Here is a 25855-nt window from a genome sequence, read left to right as displayed (position 1 = left end):
GTAGCCTGCGCTTGCAAACACTAAGGAGTAACCAAAAACAAAAAACAAAAAACAAAAAAACCAGGTGCTCCTAGAAGCCATGAGAAGACTGACTGCTATGCCAGCTGGTTTTTTATGTCAACGTGATTCAAGCTAGAGTCAGCTGAGAATAGGGAACCTCAATTGGAACTAAACCCTCGTGAGGTCCAGCTGTTGGGCATTTTCTTAACTAGTGATTGATGGGGGAGGGCCCATCCCTCTGTGGGTGGTGCTACCACTAGGCTGATGGCCCTGGGTTCCCTAAGAAAGCGGGCTGGGCTGAGCAAGCCTTGAGGGACTAAGCCAGGAAGCAGCACTCCTCCGTGGCCTCTGCATCAGCTCCTGCTTCTGGGTTCCTGCCCTGTTTGGGTTCCTGCTCTGACTTCTTTTAATGATGAACTGTGATATGGAGCCGTAAGTAAAAGCCTTGCCCCCTCAAGTCTCTTTCGGTCACAGTGTTTTAACTAGTCCACATAACTAGTCCACATAACCAGTCCAGCTGGTCAGTTATTGGGGGGTCGAGGGGGGTCGCAACCTGTGGATAAAGATATGGGCGAGAGGGAGGCGTGGCTCAAGGAAACAGTAGCTTGTCAAGAGCCATTTATTGAGGGTAAGGGCAGGCTTTTTAAAACCTGCTTTAGGGAGGGCGGGGTAAGCGGGGAGGGTAAATGGAAAAGTACAAAATCTTCTGGGGTTGAACCCCGGGAACATCTGCAGGGGGAGGGGTTTTCCTAGGTGAGGCAAAGCAGGATGTCTCTGTGGTTATCTCAGGATCGGATCGCTCTCTTCTCAGGGCTAAGCCGGATGCCTTGCATGCCTAATGAGTGGCCCAGCAGGATGTTTGCTGCAGATGCTGAATGGGTGGGGGTTGGCCACAGGCCGTTTGGTCCCTGGCAGTGTTTCTCCAAAGCCATAGTCACCCTGACTACGACTGGTAATCTCAGTGCGAGTTACTTTCCTTGGGGTTGTTGGTTACAGAGGACGCTGAAACAGTACAGGTTTTTACCTTGGTTGTTAGTTGCGTTCCAGAACTGGATGTTTAAGACTCTTTTGCTAAAGGCATTGCATGCTTTGTCTGCCGGGCTTAGAGAAACAAAGCGAGGGCTGGACCCCAAGTGTCCCCTCCCTGTCAGCCAGCTCTTGTCGTGGCTGAATTTTTACTAAAGATGCTGGGGAGAATTAAGAGGTCCCGTATACCTCACACTGAAAGTGCCAAGCACATAAGTGCTTATGGATAGACCCACAGTTCTGGTTGGGTTTAAGGACAACTTCACACGGGGGAAAATCAATCTGGTACCTAGCGCAGGGAACTGGAAATCAATAGCCAGGGAAGTCATAGGTTCCTGTGGAGAAGCAACTTCTATGGTTGCCACATTTCTGTTCAGTACTGAAGGCCATGTTATTACTGCATTGTTTATTCCTGCAGTCTGTGTCCATTTGGGAAATGTTCTGTTTCTGTTTTTCATTCTTTTCCTCACGTTTTGTTTTGTAGTAAACACACCCCCACCCCCTAACTTGCTAACAGCTGTGAGGTGAAGCCACAACAGAAGGGCACACGGTTCATTCCCTCATTGGATTTAGATGAGGACAGACAGACATCTATGTCACCGCCTTCTGGGAACCTTGTGGAAGAGGAGGGCAGGAAAATGAAGGAAGGTGAGGAAAGGGCAGAGAGGCTGGACACTGCACAGGACTATCCTCCTGGCTAAACAACTGCCATTTTGAGGAGTAGCGCTGTACCCGCTTGCATCTCTTCACAGAGGGGTGAGGAGGGTCAGGAGACTCAGCTGCTTATCCAGTCGCTCCCGACCACCTGGTGTATGAGGTAACCTTGTCCTAGTTGTTAGGGGAGGGGGGGCGCTCCATCCATGCAGCTATGGGAAGGTCATCCTTACTTGATAGAGTTCTGGTGTGGCATTTGCGGGGACAGTCCCTACACTCTAGTAAGTAACCCTGTCACCTGTGCTCTATAAGGAAGCGCAATAATCTCATCAGTCCCCCCAAGAGTGAACTTTTGGGGGCACTAATACTTTGGTCTGTCCTTGAGACTTGAGAAGGAGGGTGAATATTGTTTATGTCCTCCACAAGAATTTTTTTGTTATTGTTTTTTGTTTTTGTTTTCGAGACAGGGTTTCTCTGGGTAGCCTTGGCTGTCCTGGACTCACTTTGTAGACCAGGCTGACCTCGAACTCACAGCGATCTGCCTGCCTCTGCCTCCGGAGTAGTGCTAGGATCAAAGGCGTGAGCCACCACACCCGGCTCCCCCCCCCCACCCACACACAAGAATTTTACCATCTGCTAAATTAACACATTCTAAATGGTGTACCTAATAATTACTAAGATGTTTGTAAGCCCAGTACAGGGGTTGATGATAAATGCCTAATAAGGGGACTAAAGCTACTCTGACGCAAATCGGGCTCTGGAGGACTATAAAATACACAGAAGTGTCAAGGCAGATATGACTGCTTCCGGGAACTTCAGTCCTCCTTGATGAGGAAGGGAAAAGGCAGTGTGGCCCTAGGACATAGACTCAGGTTGACGTCTTTGGACTGTGAACTTCAGTGCTTTTCAGCCCTCCTTTGCCTTTGGGCAGGTGGCGGGGTTGGGGGTGGGGAGGGGGTGGGGGCGGTTGGCGGAGAAGAGGCCTCAGAATAGGGTATTTCCACTCAGTGAGTCCAGCTGAGTTCTGATCCTGAGGTATAGGAGTTTAGATTTATTCTATAGCCTCTGCTGAGAGAAGACCTCGTTAAATGAAGGTGCTCTCAGGGCCATTTCACGTGACTGCTCCTCTACCTGAGAAGCCTAGGGATTTTCCTGCGGTATTTACAGCTAGGATCTGGCAGAGTTCCTGGAGATAAGGAGAAAAAAAGAAAAAAAAAAAAGCAAGGCCCCAGGCTCCCTTGCTTGGGTTCCCTGAAGGCTGGTTGTTTCAAGTATAATTTTTTATTGTATTCGTGGACAATTTTATAAATGTATATCAATAGCATTCTGGTATCTCTCACCCTCAGCCCTTTTCTATCTCCCTCCCACCACCAGTTTTAACTCCCCCTCTCCCCTACAAATCCCTTCCTCATGTTCATGGCCTTTCCTTCCCCGCTGTGATCCTGAGTTTGGAACTGTCCACTGAATCCTAGTGGGTTTGCATCCCTCTCTATTTCCCTCTTCTCCCCCAGCCCCAGTATATAAACAACTAAAACCAAAGGCTGCCTCTCCCCTAGAATCCACTAGTAGCTCAGAGTTAATCCTGGAGGGACCGGGCCCTGTGAGCGTCTCCCAGCCTGTGACTCACTAACGACCAACCGGCCCAATCTCGAGAGCGCTGCGGATGTGGAGGTTTAGTCACCTTAGAGTTCATCAGTTCCGGTTACAGCTTGCCGAGGCAGGGGCTGCTCTCTGGTTGCCGGTAAGTTTTCAGTCCCTATATTTGCCTGTCTTTTTCACCTCGAGACAGCTGGCTGCCCCATCCTGCCTGGGTTCTTTAGTGGATTCAAAAGGAGCTGCTGACTTTTTATTCCGTCCGATTTTTCTTTTTAAGGCAGAGTAGTTCACTTCCAAGGACCTTAGAAAACCACACTGGCTTTAAATGGATGTGATTTTATTTGGGATTATAGTTAATCCATACTGTAAATAGTGAAAGTCGGCAAGTCTCGGTGCAGCTCTCCAGTTTAGGAAACTAGCTCCTTATTTATTCAGTTAATTTCTGTGCCATCAGATGCAGGAAAGTAAGCAAGCGCTCCACCACTGCCCCGCCTCCCCTCCTGCCATCTCTTTTTCCCTCTGTGGGAACTATACTTTTCTTCTCTGCCTGGAACCTCTTTTCTTTCATGGTTGTTGGTTTTGCTTTTGGTGTTGTGTTTTTGTTTTGTTTTCCGAGACGAGTGTTCTCTGTGTAGCCTTGGCTGTCTTGAACTCACTTTGCAGACCAGACTGGCCTCAAACTCACAGAGATCCACCTGCCTCTACCTCCCTGAGGTAGAGAGAGATGCTGAGATTAAAGGCGTATGTAAAGTATTTTTCCCAGACCCTTAAGTTGTCCCCTCTGCCCCTTGACATGACGCATTCTAGCGAGGACAGTATGTTAACAATTTTATAGTTCCTATAAGTTGTATTTGATGACAATTCATATGTTAACAGTCAAGTTGCCTTTGCATAACAATTCCTCTCCTATTTAAATACTAAAAAGCTATTAAAAATCAGCATTTTTAAGCATCTAGGAGTTATTAACTGTCCTTTCAAAAGTAGACTATAATTTCAGTTTTAATGTGATCGGATCTATCAAGCAGTTTGTGTAGCTTAAAAGCAAGAAAATACTTTTGCAGATCAATGAGAGAACATTGTCTCATCACATAAACCTTCAACGCTGAGCTGTTAACATCTCTGGACCGTCCCTTCGCTGATGCGACCATAGAGGTACAGCAATGGTCTTTTTGCGTTGCTTTGCTTTATACACCCCCCCAAGTGGCACCCCCAAAAAACCCTTTTCTCTAAGTAGATCCTGAGCTATGTCCTGGCACAAGGAAGTAATACCCTCACCCTCCAAATCAGAACTAGCTACCGTATTTATTTACTAAAACCAACGTACCAAAGTACAGCAGACTAGATGACTAACAACAAATGTATTTGCTCACATTTCTGGAGGATGGAACCCTAAAATCCAGGTCTTGGCCAGACCTGTGTTCGTTCCAAAGCCACTGAGGGGGTTGGATGCTTCTGTGACTCTTGAGCCGGCCTCAGAAGTTAAATGCATGCATTCTGGTAAATAAGCCCAGTCTCTGCCTCCGTCTTTGTGTGACCCCCTCCCTCCTGCTTGTTTACATATGGCTCTCGCTCTCTGTGTCTGGACTCCTTCTAAGGACAGCAGTCACACTGGGCAAGACAACCCAAATGGCCCGCTTTTAACTTGACTGCACCTGCAAGCATCTCCTCATTCTCAATTAGAAGAAATCAGGATTTCACCTTTTTGTAAGTTGCGTTCGTCAGTTTTGTCCGGTTGACACGAATTAGAGACACCTGGAAAGAGGGGACTGCAACTGAGCAATTGCCCTCACCAGATTGGCCTGTACGCATGTCCGTGAGGCTTTATCTTATTTAATGATTGGTGGTGGGGGTGGGGGTGGAGGCAGGCCCACCCATTGGCAGGTGGCCCTGGCTTTACAGGAAGGCAAGTTTAGCAAGACAGTAGCAAGCAGCATTTTCCTTCGGTCTCTGTTCCGGTTGGAGTCTCTAGGTCTCTCCCTCGTCTTCCCTGGGTGATGGACCGTAATCTGTATGATGAAATCAGGATCTCCTTACCCAGGTTGCCTTTTGGTCATAGTGTTTATCACGGCATCAGAAAGCAATCTAGGACAGGGGGTCAAAACTCAACCTGTACAGTGGGATTTGGCTCAAAATGCCAGCCATCTCTCTGAATAATTTTTTGGCAAGGAATTTGTTTTTCCACACACCGTGCAAAGTAGAAACTGTGTCTGTTGTATCTCTACTCTGATAAGCACTGTTCTCTCCTTCCTTTGTATGCCTGCAGTGAGTCAGGTGACCACAAGATTAAAAAGTGTGAGTGGAGAAGCCATGTGCTGCTAAGAATGAAACTAGGGTACTCAGAGAGCCTAAACTGCTGATGGTATTTTTTTTTTTCCTTTAGTTTTTGGAGACAGAATTTCTCTGTGCAGCCCTGGCTGTCCTGGACTCACTTTGTTGACCAGGCTGGCCTTGAATTCACAGAACTCGCCTCTGCCTCCCCCAGTGCTGGGATCACAGGTGTGCACCACGGTGCCTGGCTGTTGATAGTTTCTTATTACTGCTTTACTTGTTCTAGATTGCTCTCAGCAGTCTTTGGGCTTCTGAGCTGAGAAAAGTGACGTGTCATTTGGCCACAGCAAATAATAAGTTTTTGTATGACTAACGTACTTTCTCTCCCTTTTGAAGACAACTTCAAAAGGGTGAAGGTGAAAATGAACCGACCTGTGCTTTGAAGAATGTCACTGTTTCAGGTGTGCCCCGGGTTCAACTGCTTACACAACCCTTCTAAAGTCAGTCCTGTTTGTTAGCGATTTATCATGGCATGTCCTGCAAGCTCCACAGAAGCAGATGGCACCTTTAAAAAATACTTAGTGTGTATTCCAAGTGACTTGGCCCCACATTCAGTACAATTCTGGCAACCCATTTATTGTGTATAGCCTTTATTATGTTAGGGTATGATCTTTCTGTCTAACTTGTCCATAGATTTTATCATAAAGGGATGTTGGATTGTGACAGATGCCTTTTCTGTGTCCGTGGAGACTGGACGATGTCCACTTGGTTGAGGTGATGGACTGTGTGGAGCCAATTCTTGCATCCCTGAAATGAAACCAACTTGGTCATGCTACATTCCTTTTTGATATTTTTACCAGATTTGATTTGACAGCACGTTGCTGAGAATTTTGCCGTCTACTTTTATCGAGGAGACTGGTGTACAGCAGTGGGTTCTCAACCCCCTTTGGGGGTTGAATGACCAACTTTCATGGGGCTGCATAGCAGACAGCCTGCATCTGTATATGTACATCAGAATTCATAAAAGTAGTAAACTTACAGTGATGAAGTGGCAACAAAAAAAATTTTCTTATGGTGGGTGAGAGGGGCACCACATCATGAGAAACTCACAGAGATCTGCCTACCTCTGCCTCCCAAATGCTCCAAATTTGTTTTTACTTCATTTCTAATTTAATTTAATGTGTATGGCTATTTTGCCTGCATGTAGGTATATGTACCACATGTGTGCCAAGGACAGCATCAGGTCCCCTGGAAGTGGGTTACAGACAGTTGTGTAAGCTACCATGTGGTTGCTGGGAATTAAACCCAGGTCCTCTAAGAGAGCAGCCACTACTGTTAACCATGTAGCCATCTCTCCAACCTCTCTAAACTGTGTATTTGCATATGGCCCACATGCACCTGTAGAGGAGGGGCACTCAGCAGGTGATAGGGATTTTTTTTCTTAAATTTAAATAACTTATTCAGGTTTCATCCTGATTGTTATCCCCTCACTTGTATCTTCCCATTCCCCCCTCCCTCCCTCTTTCACCCTATTCCCCTCCGCTCCTCTAGGCCCGTGACAAAAGAGGACCTCCTCCCCCACCATAGGATCATAGTCTATCATGTCTCATCCTGGTAGCCTGCTCCCCCTTCCTCTGAGTGTCACCAGGCCTCCCCACCAAGGGGAAGTAGTCAAATATGGGGCATCAGAGTTCATGTCAGAGTCAGTCCATGCTCTCCACACAGCTGTGGAGAATGCACTGTCCATTGGCTAGATCTGAAGAGGGGGGTTAAATTTACTGCATGCTTTGTCCTTGGTTGATACAGTAGTTTGTGCAGGCCTCCCTGGGTCCAGATCCACCAGCCTTGATGGTCACCTTTTGGGGCTCCTGAACCCTCTGGGTCCTTCCATCTCCCTATTCTCCCATACCACTTTCACCTAGAGTCCCAATAGGAAGTTCCAGCATCTGTCCCAATCCCCTGCTGAGTGACAACTCTCAGAGGACATCTATGTTGGGCTAATATCCAATTATAAGTGAGTATATACCATGTGTATCTTTCTGGGTCTGGGTTAACTCACTCAGAATGATCATTTTTAGTTCCATCCACTTGCCTGCAAATTTCAGGATTTCCTTGTTTTTAATAGCTGAGTAGTATTCCATAGTGTAAATGTACCACAGTTTCTTTATTCATTCTTCAACTGAGGGATATTTAGGTTGTTTCCAGATTCTGGCTATTATGAATAAGGCTGCTATGAACATGGTTGAGCATATGTCCTTGTTGTGTGCTGGAGCATCTTCTGGGTATATTCCAAGGAGTGGTATAGCTGGATCCTGAGGAAGCCCTATTCCCAGTTTACTGGGAAAGCACCAGATTGATTTCCAAAGTGGTTGTACAAGTTTGCACTTCCACCAACAATGAAAGAGTGTTCCTCTCTCTCCACATCCTCGCCACCATGTGCTGTCACTTGAGTTTTTGATCTTAGCCATTCTAATGGGTGTAAGATAGAATCTCAGAGTCATTTTTATTTCCATTTCTCTGATGACTAATGATGTTGAGCATTTCTTTAAATGTTGCTCAGCCATCTGATATTCTTCTGTTGAGATTTCTCTGTTTAATTCTGAGCCCCATTTCTTAATTGGATTGTTTGGTTTGGTGGTGTTTAATTTCTTGAGCTCTTTAAATATTTTGGATATTAGTCTTTGTCATATGTAGGGTTGGTGAAGATCTTTTCCCAGTCTGTGGGATGTCCTTTTGTTCTGTTGACAGTGTCTTCTGCCTTACAAAAGCTTCTCAGCCTCATGAGGTCCCATTTATTAATTATTGACCTTAGAGCCTGGGCTGTTGGTGTTCTGTTCAGGAAGTTGTCTCCGTGTCAATGAGTTCCAGGCTCTTCCCCACTTTTTCTTCTAACAGATTTAGTGTCTCTGGTCTTGTGTTGAGGTCTTTAGTCCACTTGGACTTGAGTTTTATGCATGGTGAAATATATGGATCTACTTGCATTTTTCTACATGTACACATCCAGTTAGACTGGCACCATTGTTGAAGATGCTATCCTTTTTCCATTGTATAGATTTGGCTTCTTTGTTAAAAATCAAGTATCCATAGGTGTTTGGATTTATTTCTGGGTCTTCCATTCTATTCCATTGATCAACCAGCCTATTGCTGTGCCAGTACCATGCTGTTTTAATTACTATTGCTCTATAGTACAGCTTGAGATCAGGGATGGAGATTCCTACAGAGGATCTTTTATTATACATCATTGTTTCAGCTATTCTGGGTTTGTTTTTTCCATATGAAGTTGAGAATTGATCTTTTAAAGTCTTTAAAAAAATTGTCTAGGTATTTTGATAGAGATAGCATTGAATCTGTAAATTGCTTTTAGTAAGATGGCCATTTTTGCTACGTTAATTCTCCTGACCCATGATACCTTCTGATATCATTTTCAATTTCCTTCTTCAGAGATTTGAAGTTTTTTTCATACAAGTCTTTCACGTGCACCTGAAATACCAGCACTTGGAGAAAGAGGCAGGGAAATCCTTGGCTACAGACCAGGTTCAAGGCCAGTTTAAGCTATGGGAGACCACATCCCAATAAAGTAAAATAAAATTAAAAATTAAGCTTAGGAGCTGGAGAGAGATGGCTTAGAGGTTAAGTGCACTGATTGCTTTTCTAGAGGTCCTGAGTTCAATTCCCAGCAACCACATGGTGGCTCACAAACATCTATAATGTGATCTGATGCCTTCCTCTGGTCTGTAGATGTACCTGCAGGCAGAGCACCGTATACATAATAATACATAAATAAAAAATTTTTTAAAAAATTGCCGAAGAGAAAAGTTTTTTAAAAATTAAGCTTAGCAAGATAGCAGCAAGAAGCACCAAAATGTAATGCACCTATGCAATTCCAGGGGCATAGGGAAGTAAACATTAACAGAATATGCTAGGCTGTAGTGTCATGAAAAAACTATAAGGTCATGGGTCACAGTGACTTGTCACTCCCCCCCCCCCCGTTTTTTTTTTTCTTGCCCCTTTTAAGTCAGTCAGGAATTCTACGATACACCTGTTATTCTCAGGATCAAATCCAAACATCTGAAAAGATGCAAGTTTTAAGAGCCAGAGAGGAAGTTTTGTTACCATGGTAACGTCACAACAGCTCTCAGCCATTCCATAGGAGAGCTGATTTTCCTGTACAGCTTTCCATCTGTGCAATGCTCTTTTTGTAGGGTCCAGTAATGTAGCTGCTGAGGCGTATGTCTCCAGACTCTCTGGAGAAGCTTGGCAGAGCACACATTCTCTTCATACAGAAAGATGGGAAACCTCTAATGTTTATGTGATCTGAGTTCCTCATATTTCAGTTTCAAATAGCGCCAAGAGGACATGAACTCTGTAAATATCTGAAACACACCAGTGCTACGGAAAGTCTATAATAAGTTTGTAACAATTATAGACACGTTTGAGAGTTTAAGGGTGTAGAAGTATTCCACCTCAGCATTATGATAGTTTGAAAAAGAAATGTCCCCGCAGGCTCATGCACTGGGGGGTGGGGGGATGTGTGTGACTGCCAGTTGATAGGCTCTGGGAAACTTAGTAGTTCATAAGAAATTATTAGGATATAAAAAGTAGGAGGTGGCCTAGTTAGAGGAAGGAAGGAGGTCATTGGTGCCATGTTCGGGAAGGGTACATTTTTGTCTCCTGACTTCCCTCCTTGTTTTCTGCTTTTCATTGCGATGACATATGCAGCACTGTTTCTTTACCCTGTATACATCCTGCGGTGCCTTACCCAAACCTAGAAACCACCAAGGACTGAAAAGCTAAACTAAAACAAGCCTCTGCCAGGGACCAAATGGCCTGTGGCTGACTCCCACCCATTCAGCATCTGCAGCAAACATCCTGCTGGGCCACTCATTAGGCATGCAAGGCATCCGGCTTAGCCCTGAGAAGAGAGCGATCCGATCCTGAGATAACCACAGAGACATCCTGCTTTGTCTCACCTAGGAAGACCCCTCCCCTTGCAAATGTTCCCGGGGCTCAACCCCAGAAGATTTTGTACTTTTCCATTTACTCTCCCCGCTTACCCCGCCCTCCCTAAAGCAGGTTTTAAAAAGCCTGCCCCCACCCTCAATAAACGGCTCTTGACTAGCTACTGTTCGCTTGAGCCCTGCGTCTCTCTCGCCCATATCTTTAACCACAGGTTGCGACCCCCCTCGGCCCCCCAATATCTGACCAGCTGGACTGGTTGGTGGACTAGTTACGTGGACTAGTTATCTGGCGCCCCACGTGGGACTCGAGGTGCGGGTTTCTCCCCGAACGGATTAAGGGACTGGTCCACAGGATTTTTCATGACCAGCCGAGTTCGCCCAGCTGGCTTCGTCATTAGGTGAGTCATCCGTTCGCATATCTCAAGAATGGGCCATTTGCTGTCCAAGGAAGCAAAGTTCATAAGAGGCTTAAAGGACGTACTCAGAGAGAGGGGTATTAGGGTAAAAAAGAAACATTTGATTGAGTTTTTTGTTTTTATTGACCAGACCTGTCCCTGGTTCATGATTGATGGACCTACTATTCATTCTGAAAAGTGGCAAAAGGTGGGGCGTGAGCTTAATGCACTTATTAAAAAAGATGGTCATGCAGCGGTGTCGAACAGTATTTTTTCTTATTGGGGCCTTATACAGGACATAATTGAGTCCGGCGAAAACAAAAGCGGACACAGGCAGCTCCTCTCCGTGGCTGAATTCTGCCTGCGCGAATCTCTCCTTCCTTCTCGTGTTCCTTCCTGTTCCTCTTTGCAGGGTTCCTCTCTTACGCTCATTGACATGCCCCCCGATTCTGTCCCTCCTACATCCTCGGAGCCCTTAAAAAATCCTTCCCCTGCGCCTGCGTCCAACCCTTCCCCTTCCCCCCGCCGTCTTTATCCGTCGCTTCCTCCCACCTATGAGGACCCCATTTCCGCTATGGAACGTGGGTGTTCACCACTTTGTGCCCCTGTTTTTCCCCCAAAAAGGGCACCCTCTGTCCGGTCCGGTCCGCCAGCCTCTCCTGTTCCCCCTCCGTCGGCCACCCCTTCATGCGCCTCCCGCCATTCCGCCATTTTCCTTTCTCAGGCCCCAGATGAGCCCTTGGATCCGGATGCTGCTGCCACCCTTGAGGAGGAGGCTGCTCGATATCATTCCGATGATGGCCTCCTCCGCGCGGCGCCAACCTTTTCCTCCTCTACCTTACTCACTCTTCCCCCTCCCCTTACTAAACCCTACCCTGCCTCCCGGCTCCCGCCATCTTGTTCCCTCCCAAACTGCTTTTGCCAGACGGAGGCCCATCTCCAACACCAGATCTCCCATGTGACGAAGATTCTTCAACTTCAACAACGGCTTTCACTTTTAACAACGCGCTTTTCCTCCACAGCCCCGTTTATTTTACCCGGTCTTGGGCGAAAACTGAGGTGAAAACTGAGGCCACTGATTCAGGCGCTGCTTCGGGAGAGCCACCTGCCCCTACACCCTCCCAGTCGTCCGCGGCCCTTGTAGATTCTGATAGTGAGCATGATTCCTCAGGTTCGGAGGGAGAACAGAAAGGTGGTGGAACGGCCCCTGACCCTACCCAGCCTTTCGCGCTCATAATTTTTCCTTCCCTCTTTGCCCCCACAGGACTGCTCTGGCAACGGGCCCCTCTTTTTTGGCTTCATCTCCCCTCCTCCTCCACTAAGGTCCTTCCTACTTATCCCACTCTGGTTGCGTCTCTCATTCGGCAGGGGCGGGAAGCGGCCACCAGGCTCTTCGGAAGGGACCCTCACTCTATTATCACGCCTTACTCGGCCACACAAATAAGGTGGCTTTTTCAAAATTCAGATGATTGGGCGGTCTCCTGTATTTCTTTTTGCGGCCTATTAGATAATCATTATCCCCCAGATAAACTAATTCAATTCCTGCAGCGACAACCTGTCATCTTCCCGAGAGTCACCCGCTCCAGACCCCTCCCCCAAGCTTCCCTGGTTTTTACTGATGGTTCCTCTACCGGGGTCGCTGCCCTCTCTGTGGACGGAGCTATCCTGCAAAAACAAACCCCCCATACCTCTGCTCAGCTTGTTGAGCTGGAAGCTGTCGCACACGCCTTTACATTGCTTCCCCATACTCCCTTTAATCTATATACTGATAGTGCCTATGTCGCGTCCTCTGTTCCACTCCTCGAGACGGTTCCTCGTATTAAGCCTGCTACTAATGCCTCCCCTCTCTTCTCCTGTATCCAACAGCTTATTCTTTTGCGCTCTCAGCCTTTTTTCGTTGGTCATATTCGCGCTCACTCTACCCTGCCAGGGCCTTTGACTACACTTAATGCCCAGGTGGACTCAGCCACGCGCCCCCTGCTTTCAGGGCTGGCCGTTCCATCCACCAGCGACCCCGTTGCTATGGCCAGGGAGGCTCACGCCCTCCACCACCTTAATTCCCAAAGCCTTCGCCACATGTTCTCCATCACTCGGGAACAAGCCCGGGCTATTGTTAAAGAATGCCAGGCATGTGTCACCTTTCTTCCCGAGCCACATATGGAGTCAATCCTCGTGGCCTCATGCCTGGACAGGTCTGGCAAATGGATGTTACTCATTTCTCCTCTTTTAAGAAACTTAAGTATATTCATGTGTCTATAGATACTTTTAGTGGATTTATTTGCGCCTCTCCGCACGCTGGAGAGGCTACTAGAGATGTTATTGATCATGTTTTGTATTGCCTTACTGTTGCCCCCAAACCCTTTACCTTAAAGACTGATAACGGCCCTGGGTATACAAGCTCTGCCTTCAAGTCCTTTTGTGCCCAACTGCAGATTAAACATGTTACGGGGATACCTTACAATCCCCAAGGACAAGGAATTGTCGAGAGGGCCCACCAGACACTTAAAGCAATGCTTAATAAATTACAGTTTTCCAAAGGAATCCTATATCCCTCTACAGCAGGGCCTCGCCTGCTTCTCAATCATGCATTGTTCGTCCTAAATTTTCTACAAAAGAATGATCTTGGCCATTCGGCGGCCGATAGCCTTTGGCACTCTTCCACCTCCTCCACCTATGCCAAGGCTCTGTGGAAGGATCCACTGACCCACCAATGGCATGGACCCGACCCAGTCCTTATTTGGGGCAAAGGTCATGCCTGCATTTATGATCAAAAAGAACAAAATGCGCGCTGCTTACCTGAGCGCCTAATCAAACCTTTTAACCCCCCTCCCCCAGGGAATGCCCCTGAGGAAAAGATGTAATTGTGCTCTTTTTTAGGATAAAAAAGATACCGCCGATTCATCATGTTGCTACTCACCGCGTCGCTCCTTTGCCTCTGCCTTCCTGAAGTGATTCTCGCCGCATTCCTGCGCCAACCTCAGCCTTATACAATCTATAACTTTACCTGGGTCATTATTAACCAAGCGGAAGATATTGTTAATTCCTCCTCCTCTCAGGGCATTAACCCCCAGTGGCCCGATTTACAGGTTGACCTCTGTGCCCTGGCCCTGGGAGGCCCCTCTTCTTGGGGCGTGGAAGACATCTTTTGGCCTACTAAACAATCTAAGGCTCCCGAGGAGACGCCCCCTTTCTCTCGCTCGGTTGGTGGTCCCAGTCCCGGCTGCCGTAATGACCTGGAGCACATCATGCTCCACAAAACCTTACACCAGGATGGGATTGCTTGGGCCGGAGGACTCTATGTTTGCCCGGGACCCTCTCATCGGCCCTGTCCTGATAACCACCGCTGTGGTGGGACCCAAGATTTTTACTGTGCCTCTTGGGGGTGTGAGACCACTGGCGACACGTACTGGAAGCCATCCTCTTCTTGGGACTACATCACTGTCGATTCCTGGGTTCATCCTCAGCCCTATGGTGAGGCCGTTAAAGACCTTTACAATGCAGCTCGTTCACTCACCAATGGCTGGTGCAACCCCCTGACCATTCGCTTCACTGAGCCCGGTAAACGAGCCATTTGGATGGGTCGTGGATTTGAATGGGGCCTCCGTGTTTATAAATCAGAGTACGATTTTGGACTTACGTTCAGGTTACACCTCCTGAAAGAGGTACCCAATAAGGGCACTGCAGTGGTTGGGCCTAATCATATTTTCCATCATCCTGTTCCCGTTCCTGCTCCTGGCCCCCCACCTAAACCCGCCACCCCCATGCCTCCCTCCCCGCCCACCCCCTCGAACGTCCTCCTTCGGTCCATTTCACCCCCTCCCTTCCGACCTACCCTCCCCGTGGGCCTCCCCCCCCCCCCCCCAGTTCGGCTGATGTCATTCTCCAGTTGGCAAATGCCTCCATATGGGCCTTGAAAAATGACTCCTCCTTGTCATTTCCTGAATGTTGGATGTGTTTCTCCCCCTCCCCGCCCTTTGACGAGGGTATTGCTCTTCTTTCCACCTTGCTCTTTACTAATGTTACCCCACCCTCACCAGCTTAGCTCCCGACAATCGCATTACCCTCCAGTCCGTTTCCGGCATAGGTACTTGCCTCCTGGGTCCCCATATACTCCCTCCTCTTCCCCTCAGGGACGTTTGCGCCCAGACTGTCACTCCCGACCTCTCCCTCACCTACATTCCCGCGCCAAATAACACCCATTTTGCTTGTTCCTCTGGTTTAACCTCGATCGTCTATGCCCCTACCTTCCTTTCCTCCAAAGACTGGTGTGTCCTTGTTATTCTTCTTCCCCGTTTTACTATTCATGACCCCGACTCATTTTTAAATTTTCTGGAAGGGGGAATTTCCCTAACCCTAACCTTGCCTCCCCCTGGCTTACTACTATTCTCCCCACCCTGCTCGGGCCCCTCGTTGGTGTTCTCCTTCTATTATCCTTTGGCCCATGGACTTTAAACCGTCTTACAGGGTTTGTTAAAAGTCAGGTTGAAGCTGCCACCAAGAATATCCAGGTTCACTACCACTGCCTGGAGACTGAGGACCCAAATGAGACTTCTATTTCCATCCAGGAGATTTCACCTACGCCTCAGTCGGCTAACTATGGGCAGCCTTTGCAGTTCCTGAGGATGCAAAATGCTGGATGGCGAGCCTGGTTGTGCCCTCGGTGCCTTTAGTAAACCTGTGCAAGCCCTCCCCTATATCTTTTGGCCTGAGCCCACCTTGACCTGACCCGCGATAGTGCCTGGTAAGTCAGAGACGGAGCGATCGAATAAGTCTCGGTTATCAGACGTCAGTCGGTCCTTGGTGGGAGGACAGACCATAGGCGTGGTAAGATTGAGCATCGATCCTCTAGCAGGCTCAGGCCATCGCGAGGCCCCCTTTCCTTGGGAATTTGGCCGGTCCAGAATAACTGTTGTCCTGAAACACTTGGACAATAGTGATTCTCAAATATACCACCATCCTGTAACAATGACTGGTGACCTCCTAAAGGTCATTAGCTGGGCTGTAAGGTCTCCCTCAGACCAAAATAAACAAAAAGGGGTGAAGCCTCTCCTTCCTTAAAGTTTCCTCCTGGGAAATTTGTCGCTGCGATGAAAAACCTGGCTGATAACAATTATCTTCAAAAGTCAGTTTTTAAAGCCATTACTGTGTGGGCAGAGTTGCTCCTGGCATGGGTTATTAAGGGCAAATATGGAAGCTCCAGTTCAGATGCAGCTTTGGGAAAAAAAAAAAACTATACGCCAAGATGAGCTAAAGTTGAGGAAGTGGTAAGCTAAAAACCTGGCGTGTGAAAGGAATAAAGGAGGAAGCACAGAATATTGTGGAGACTATGAATAAACTAGTGAGGAAACGCTGAGCACTCTTCTGCTCTAGGCCTTGACCTTTGACCTTTTGTTAGACTAGCATAGACCAGTTTTAGCAAAACTGCTCTTGTGGCAGCTTAGAGGGTGTCTCGTCTCTCCTATCTTGATATCTGAACCTCCTGTCTTGTCACTAGCAGTGTTAACTCAGTTTTAACAGTAATCTGCTGCCCCCTCATGCCTTCCACTATCTATATTATATTTGGAATTGAGCCCAGTTCTGTAGTGAGATTTCTTTTCCTTTAGTTGCTGCCAAATAAAATCTGTCCTGGCCTCTTTCAGTATCATCCCACTCTAGTGTTATCTAACAACATGAAAAATCAGACATGTGCTTAAGTTTCGTTATTGTCTATTATTAAGATGAGAAGTCATCCTGGGGCTGGAGAGATGGCTCAGTAGTTAAGAGCACTGACTGCTCTTCCAGAGGACCTGGCCTTAATTTCCAGCACCCACATGGCAGCTCACAATAGTCTGTAACTGCAAGAGCTGACAGCCTCACATAGACACACATGCAGGCAAAAACTAATGCACATAAATAAAAATAAAGTTTTAAAAAGTCATCCTGATCCCATATTTGACCACTTCCCCTTGGTGGGGAGGCCTGGTGGCACTCAGAGAAAGGATAAGCAGGCTACCAGGATGACACTTGATAGGCTATGACCATATAGTGGGGGAGGAGGTCCCCCTCAGTCACAGACATAGGGGAGGGAAATAGAGTGAAAGCAGAAGGGAGGGAGGAAAAGGAAGATACACGGGATGGGATAATAATTGAGATGTAATCTGAATAAATTAATTAAAAGTCATCCTGATAGTAATATGCTACTAATATAAATTAGCATAATTTCTAAAGATAATCACACATAATTCACTCTAAAGATTTCCACAGCATTATTTAGGAAAAAAATTAAAGAAATCTGAATATTCATATATATGTAATTGTATGCAAATTATGGTGCATTCACTTGTAGAAAATATAACCCATGAAGTATTCTTTTTAAGATTTATTTATTTATTACACACACAGACACACACACACACACACACACACACACACACACACACATACACATATGTATGTATATAGTGTTCTGCCTGCATGTATATCTTCACACCAGAAGAGGGCACCAGATCTCATTATAGATGGTTGTAAGCCACCATGTGGTTTCTGGGAATTGAACTCAAGACCTTTGGAAGAGCTAACAGTGCTCTTAACCTCTGAGCCATCTCTCCAGCCCCATCCCATGAAGTATTTATGAAGTCATAATAACCATAATAACCAATAGCATTCTTATGAAGTTGTGGTTATAAAAAAAATGATACAAAACTCTTAAAATTATGGCCTCAATCAGATCTTCAAATGTACAGTCTCTATTTTTTAGAACACATACATGTGTGTTCAAATGTGCATGTACTCATGGCTAAAACAACAGCAGCATGCTAGAGAATCTTGCTGGGCATGGTAGCACGCCTTCAATCCCAGCACTGGGAAGCAGGCAGGAGGTGGATCTCTGTGAGTTCGAGACCAGCCTAGTCTGTTTAGCAAGTTATAGGACAACCGAGACTACTAAGTAGAGAACCCTTGTCTCAAAACAACAGTTAGAAGCCAGGTGAGGTAGCTGATGCCTATAATCTCAGCACTTGAAAGGCTAAGGCAGGAGGATTACAAATCTGTGGCCAGCCTAGGCTAGAAGAGTAAGGACCTCTATCAAATGAAAAACTCTAAAGCCAAAATTCCTGCTTATAAATAAGATGAGCTAGCCACGTTGAAGTGGTACTTGGTTAAGAGAGAATAGGGAGCTGGCAGATGGTCGTGGAAACTGGAAAAAATCAAAAACAAAAACCAGTCTTAGGGCAGAGGTGGTCAACCTTCTTGTCCCTGTAACGCAGTTCCTCATGCTGTGGTGATCCCCAACCATAATACCATTTTTTTTGTTATTGCTACTTCATGACTATGTTTTTGCTACTCTTGAATCATAATGTAAATCTCTAATATTTCCTACGGTCTTAGGTGACGCCTGTGAAAGGGTCATTTGACTCCAAATTGGGCCATGACCCACAGGTTGAGAAGCTCTGTACAAGAGGCTTTTTTTTTTCTTCCTTTTTTTTCTTTTTTTGGTTTTTCAAGACAGAGTTTCTCTGTGTAGCCTTGGCTGTCCTGGACTCGCTTTGTAGACCAGGCTGGCCTCAAACTCACAAAGATCTGTCTTTTAAAGTCTAAATGTTCCCAGACTCAGAGACGGTAACCCTCTCACACAGTGAAAATAACAATATGGGTAGTCCTGATACCCTTGTGTCTGTGTACAGGTTTATCATGCTGTGTCCGTGTGCTAACTTGCATATGATCCTCTAAAGCAGTGTTTATTTTTCTTATTACAAAAGGTAGTGTATCTCCACTGTTTAAAAAGAGAGAGAGAAAAGAGAAAGAGAGAAAGAAAAGAAAAGAAATTGCTAAAATGCTACTGTGGCAAAGACTGAAGACAGTGGAGAAGTTACTCAAACACTTGTAACTCTTCTGAGAAGTGAAACTGAGGGCGTTCGTTTCCGCTGTTCTGTGGTAAACCACCTCTGGGCTTTGGCTGCAGAAATGTAGTTTGAATTGAGAGGATGGGGGTAGGGAGACTGAGGCGTTAAATTGCTCTGTATGTTAAAAAAAAAAAAAAGGCCTCTGCTGGCCATTTCCTTTGTGAAGACTAGTCCTAGGAGACCAGAGAAAGCATCAGTTCATCGGGTTGGTATTGTGCTAGCTAGATTTGTGTCAATTTGAGACATACTAGAGTCACCTGCGAAGAGAGAGCCTTAAGAAGTCGCATGCATCAGATTGGTCTGTTGGCAGGTCTGTGGGAGCTTATTTTTGATTCCTAATTTCTGTGGGAGGGTCCATCCTGCTGTGGCAGTGCAGCCCTGGGCACTGGGTTGGCCTGGGGGTTCTGGACTCAGCTTTGGTTCCTGTCTCCTGGTTCTCTTTTTCAGTTACTGCCCTTCCTTCCCAACCTGATGGGTGTGGTATGAAGTTATAAACCAAATAGGCCTGTCTTCCCTTCCCCAAGTTGTTTTCCCTCCAATTTTGGTTGTTGTGAGACAGAATCTCTCTGTGTAGCCTTGGCTGTCCTGGACTTGCTTTGTAGACCAGGCTGGCCGTGAACTCACAGCGATCTGCCTGCCTCCGCCTCCCGAGTGCTGGAATCAAAAGCGTGAGCCACCACACCCCGGCTCCCTCCATGGTTTAGCGAGGCAACATAATGAAAACTAGGGCAAATGTCACAGTGATAATGTTCACTCTTGGGAGTTGCATGTGCAACTGGGGTGCTCAAGCACTAAATTTGCTCCCTTGTGGGCTTTTATCTCTTGTTCTATGTTCAAATCCCAGATAGTGTAGCTAGCTGACCAAGAAGATGGAAGAGGACAGACAGGTCCAGGCCTGTGTATGAGGAAGAACTGCCTCCCTGGTGGTGTTACCACAGAGATTCAAACATTGCCCAAGCCTCAGCCTAGAAAACGTTTCGCCTTTATTGATATGTTAGAAAGCCGTGCTCTAGAAACAGCCTCCTAGACAAAATTTTGAGATTATACCTGAGTGTGTCTAGCAAAGCCGTTTGCTATGTAGCAATCGTAGGGCTGCCATAAGCTTCCTGTTTTTCACCTACTCTTCACCTATCTGACTCTGTTCTCACACACATACACACACCATCAAAAAACAAAAAACTTAAATGCTAGATTATATTTCTTAGCCTGTGTGTCCTGACCCTTCTGGCAAACGTCTATCTCCAAAAATATTTACAATTCATAATAGTAACAAAGTTACAGTCATGAAGAAGCAATGACAATGACGTTACGTTTGGGGGTCACGACAGCATACAGAGCTGTATTAAAGGGTCGCAGCGTTAGCAAGGCTGAGAACCCCCGTGCTTACTCTCTCCTGCACCTTTCTGCGCATGCCACTCAGGTCACAGCCTTTACTGGAATCGCTCTTAATCTTATTCCCTTCACCCCACTTATGGTTAGACTCTTGATAGCTCTTAGCTTTATATCATTAAGCCTAATATACACAGTGGGGGCTTAAGGTACTTAGTTAAGGTTCACTTGATCCTCCCAACCCTCTGTGATCAAGGAGACAGAGAGACACCCCATTGGCCTCACTTAATAGGCTTCTAAGAACTTAGAGAGTATGTATGCTAAGCCGCCCAAGGTCTCACAGCTAGTTGCTAGTCACAAACAGAGATTAAACTAAAACAACCCCCCTCCCTCCCTCCTTCACCATGCAGGCCTGTGTCCATATGCCACACACTTCCGCCTTTGACATGTGCATAAAGTCATGCTGTTTAACCACATAGAGCAGCCACCTCTTACTCATGGCTTTACTTTCTGCAGCTTCAATTACTCGTGATCAAACACCGCCTATAAGTATTACATAGAAACTTGTAGAATTAAACAATTCATAGGTTTTTAATTGGGCACCATGCTAAACATTGTGACGTCTTACACCGCCACTGTTAATTATTCTGCCCTGGAAGTCACCCCACCTTTGTCCAGTTGTGTTTTGGTCATTAGTCATTGGTCAGTTATCAACTGTTTTAATAACTTAATAACTGTTTCTCTTCAGATAAAACTTTTGATATTGCTTTCTGTGTTCTAGAACCCTTTATTTTAGTTAATAATGGCCCCAATGCGTATAGTGCTGATTCTGGCAAGTTTGTTAGCAAATACCCTGGTCGATTGAGTTGATTATTATCAATGTGTGTAGGTTGTAATTTCAACTTTCCCACTCCTGTCTGGATAGGAAATTAGCCTGTTCGAGGCGCTCACTCAGGCACCGATTGATAAATGAGGGAGTGGCATGTCTCCACCACAGCTGGCAGGCATGATCCCAACAAAAAGTTTTACAAAAACATATGCAAATCTTGTGGGTGGAGACTTGCGGTGATCCTCTCAGCTGTCAAATTGGCTACATCTGGAATTGGCAAAACAAAAAACAAAAAAAAAAACAAAAAACCAAAAAAACCAGCTGTGCTCACTCCTGGGCGGGGGCAAGAGGGAGGGGCGCGCGGGGAAGCTCATCAGATCTTTGGAAGCAGGATGACCCACCCTAAGTCTGAGCCACACCTTCTGGTGGCACCCCCCCCCCCGCACCCTCCCTCCCGCCACAGCAAAGGATGGGGAGAAGGGGGGATTTGCCTGCCTGCTACCTCACTCTTGCTGGGATGCTCCTCATCCTGTTGCTTGGTTGGGGATAGACATTCCCGCTTCCTCGGGATTCAAGCTTAAAGCGGAGACCAGGCTCCAACTCCCGCGTTAGATTGACGAGACACCCTGCCTCAGGGAACTGAGCAACTTGGCCTGGCCGTTGTTGGTCCACTGAGACCACATCCTGTAAACCAATCTTATAAATCCCCCTTTAATATGTATTTTCTGTCATGCCCGTTCTTTTCCTTTTAGAGAACGCTGACTAATACTCTTACTTTGAAAGAATGCAGAAATCCCACAGGGGATACCTCTCAGCTCAGAGCCTGACTTCGCCAGAGAAGGATTCCTGGTTTCTAGGTGCAGCGTCGCTGAGAGGCAATGACGAGACAGGGTTAAGAATAAAATGAGCTGTAATCCATATATGGAGAAACCCCAAGGAGTACATTTCATGACGATTTCATGTTCTGCTTTCAGGCTTTCCAAGCTGAAGTTGACTGTACTTTTGTGAAGCTGGCCACACAAGAAAGAAAGAAAGAAAGAAAAACAAAACAACAACAACAACAACAAAAATTAAATGAAGCGCGTGCAGAAGAGGTAGTTCAGTGGCAAAGCACTTGCCTGGCACAAGTGACCCTGGATTCAATCTCCAACACGGAAGAAACAGTCCGCAGCCTGAGAGAACCACACGCTCTGTCAGAATCCTGAGGCTCTTGGAGTCTAGGTGCAGCCAGAGGGGTCATGCTGGTCGTCCTTGCTGTGACAGTCTGGATGGCTTCTTCTGTTTCCAGTTCTTCGTATACCGAAAGTACTTTGCCAAATATAACAACCGAGGAATTCATCAAGGAATGTGTTCACATTCACAACCGACTTCGGTCCAAAGTGTACCCGAAGGCCAGGAACATGCTGTACATGGTGAGTGCACTAAGCAACATCTGTAGCGCAGGTCAGTCAGACATTGCTTTAATTTGAGTCTGAATTCTAGGTACTCCTGATTGGGGTTCTTTTTGTTTGTTTGTTTTGAGGGGGATTTGTTGTTTTGTTTAGGCTTTTTAGTTGGTTTGTTTTTGCTTGTAATTCATGTGTGCAATAAACAGAGTGCGCTCGGAGCCCACACACAGCCCACACAGTGAAGCCCGTCCCAACGCTGCCTTAAGCAATGCCACAGGTGTTAATCAGTTATTTCTGTACAGTTCTCTCCCCAGCCGGGAGCAGCAAGCAGACTTCCTTTTGCCACTCCCCTCCCCCCCCATCCCCCCACCCCCCCCACCCCCGCTAATATTTGTGAGGTTTCTTTTTGTGCCTTAAGTTGTGTTTTCTTTTTAATTGTTGTGTGTTGTACACAATTATGGTGACTCATGATAATGTCACACAAGTGCTTTGATGACACGCATACACGCATAGCATTGCCCTTTCGGCCCTCTCTCTCTGGTCCCTTTGTCCTTCTGCTTTTATGTGCTCTTCATCTGCTGTCTTTGACTTCCGTGATGATCTCCAATCCCATCTATTTTCCTGCAGATGGTGTCATTGTCCTCTGTGCTGAACAATGCTCCACAGTATGCTTATGTACACACATACACACCCACCCACATACGCTGTCTGTGGACCACTGGATGTACTCCACAGCTCAGAGACTGTAAATAGTACCACGATAAAAATGGGGGTATGTAGATATCTTCAGAGTGTGCTGGCTCCCATCCCTGTAGGTGCATGCCCAAAAATGTTATAGCTGAATCACGTGATAGTCTTGTGTATGTGTGTGTGGTTTTTTTGTTTTGTTTTGTTTTTTTGGGGGGGTGATACTGGTTTCCAAAGTGGCTGAACTAATTTACGTTCCTATCAGCAGCATGTAAGGGCCTTTTCTCCAGCCACATATTAATGTACTTTTTGTTTGCATTTCCCTAATGGCTAAGGATATTGAGCTACGCTTCTCTGAAGGACTCTGTTCAGCTCATTTGTTGGTTGTTGGATTTGTTATCCTGTTAGCATTTAGCTCTTCATATATTTTGGGTATTAATCTGTGGATGGATGAGTAGCTAGGACATCTTTTCTTTTCCTTTCTTTCTCTCTCTCTGTGTTTCTCTCTCTCTCTCTCTCTCTCTCTCTCTCTCTCTCTCTTTCTCTCTCTCCTTTTCTTTCTTTTCCGAAGATAGGGTTTCTCTGTGTAGCCTTGGCTGTCTTGGAACTCACTCTGAGGACCAGGCTGGCCTCGAACTGACAGAGATATGTCTGCCTCTGCCTGCCAAGTGCTGGGATTACAAGTGTGTGTCACCTGAGAGAGTCTCACCAGTCCTGGCTAACCTGGAATTTGATGTGTAGGTGAGGCTGGCCTCGAACTCAAGAGATCTGCCTGACTGCACCTTCAGTGTTGGATTAAAGGCGTGTATCATCGCTCCCAATTTCTCTCCCATTCTTCAGGCTGTCCCTTCACTCCAGAAATGTTAGCTTTCACTGTGCCCATGGTTTAGAGTTGGTGCAGTCTCACCTGCCAGTTCTTAAATGTTGCCTATACTCCGTATACTGAAATCTTAGCCAAAGTAATCGGGCAGAAGAGAACAAAATAAAAGCTACAGATAGGAAAAGGTGAGGTAAAATTGAGACATTTGGCTGTGGTGGTTTCAGGTCTCATATTAGGATTTGTAATACATCCTGACTTGTCTCTTATACGTTGCAAGAAGCTGGTTCCGTGCTTCTGTGTGTGCACAGCCGGTTTCCTCAGCACCATTTTTCTAAAGTCCTCTTCCATTAGTGCCCTTTGTCTGTCTCGATGCCAATACTGCTCTTCTCTTTTCTGACCCGCACCCTATTTTTGAAGTCCAGGTTGACAGTTCCTCTAGCACTGTTATTTTTTGCTCAGAAGCCCTTCGGCCTATGGAGCCTTTGTGCTTCTGTGTGAACTGTCAGATGCTTTTCTCTAGCTCTAAGAAGAAAGGGTTAGGAGTGAAATGAGTCTGTCAGCATCTTTCAGTGGTCCTGCCATTTGACAACCCCAAGTCCATGAGTATGAATGGCTTCTTCCACCAGTGGGTCTCAGCCTTCCTAATGCTGCAACCCTTTAATACATAATGTTGTTATGACCCCAACCATATTTTCATTGCAACTTCATAACTGTAATGTTGCTACATTATGAATCGTAATGTTAATACATAAAGAGAGAGGTTTGCCAAGGGAGGTCACGACCCACAGGTTGAGAACCACTGCTCCCTGCTCTAGCATTGTCCCCAGTATGTCTTTAGTGTGTCATAACAGCATGGTCTGGTGCCTTGTATTTGATTGTTAAGTTATTTTACTCCCTGAGGTCAGCTTGTGGTCTTTTATGAGCAGACATGTACCCCAAAATGACATTTGTAACCTTGCCTGAGAAATTATTCCTGATTGACTGGATAAAAGGCTTCACCTGGACAGAGTAGAAGTATGGGGGCAGGGCTGCGGTTCTCGGACTCTGGAGGCAGAAAGATCATGAGGGGGTGGGTACCAGGAGCCATGGTATAGGTAAAGAACCATGTATCCTGGGAGAATTGAATCCTCATGGAGAAAAGTGGCCAGGATAGGAGTATAAGCCAGTATTTATGGACTTATGCATGGGAGGTAGCCCAGACAGAAATGATTAATAAAGCAGATGGCATGTGAATGGGGGCAAGGAAATAATGAAATAGCATAGGTGGAAATATCTGCCCCAGCCCCAAGTAAAATAAGTATTATTATAAAATGAAACTGGCGTTTATGTATTTTATTGATTATGACAGGAGGTTAGATAATACTGCCATAATTATAGGATGTTTAATAATAAACATTATTAGCCCAACTTTATATTTTCTATAACCTACTTGTGACTTTCACAGTTTTCTTTGTAGACATTTTTCATCCCCTTGGTAAGGATTATCCTTGCATATCTTATTGCTGGAGGAATGAAATTCTGGAGATTCTTTTTTTTTTTCTTTCCCACTACTACTTTACACAAAGGCTAGCATGTATTGGATGCTAATTTTTTTTTGTATAAAAGCATCTTGAGTATTTATTTATATTTTTATTTTCTTAATTTATTCAGATTACAACTCAGTTGTTATCACATCACTTGTATATCCTCCCATTCTTCCCTCCCTCCCGCTTCCACCCTATTCCCTTTCCCTAGGTTTATGACCCAGGGGACCACCTCCTCCCCCACTATATGGTCATAGGCTATCAAGTCTCATCTTGGTAGGATGCTGATTTTTTTAATTGCCCTTCTGCATCACTGGATTTGCTTGTCTCCCAGGGCATCACCTGCAGACGTGGGCATTTCTGCTTCTCTCCTGGTCACTTTCTGACCTGATTCTTCTTATTTGTACTGGCTGATTCTGTGCCAGCTTGACACACTCTAGAGTCATCAGAGAGGAAGAAGTCTCAGGAGGGGAAAATGCCTCCACGAGATCCAGCTGTAAGG

The 25855-nt window shown here is 46.1% G+C and overlaps 1 protein-coding gene across 3 annotated transcripts in view; it reads left to right on the top strand.

Moving 5' to 3' along the window:
- The first annotated feature begins 3060 nt into the window (after positions 1-3060).
- GLIPR1 (GLI pathogenesis related 1) overlaps positions 3061-25855 on the top strand; it is a 37313-nt gene continuing 14518 nt past the window's right edge. Inside the window, exons 1-2 of one of the 3 annotated variants that reach the window (XM_084795132.1) lie at positions 3061-3421; positions 21910-22347. In XM_084795132.1, coding sequence (XP_084651258.1) covers positions 22174-22347 — 174 coding nt within the window. In that variant the 5' untranslated portion in view covers positions 3061-3421; positions 21910-22173. Of the gene's footprint in view, positions 3422-18965; positions 19088-21440; positions 21622-21909; positions 22348-25855 lie in introns of those variants that run through there. The other 2 variants (XM_084795133.1, XM_084795134.1) reach the window with 2 other exon arrangements.

Source organism: Acomys minous, assembly GCF_964271855.1.
Source record: "Acomys minous genome assembly, chromosome: 9".
NCBI classification, from domain to species: Eukaryota; Metazoa; Chordata; class Mammalia; order Rodentia; family Muridae; genus Acomys; species Acomys minous.
Note: the sequence above shows the minus strand (reverse complement) of the source record. Positions and strands in the feature narration are given on the sequence as shown.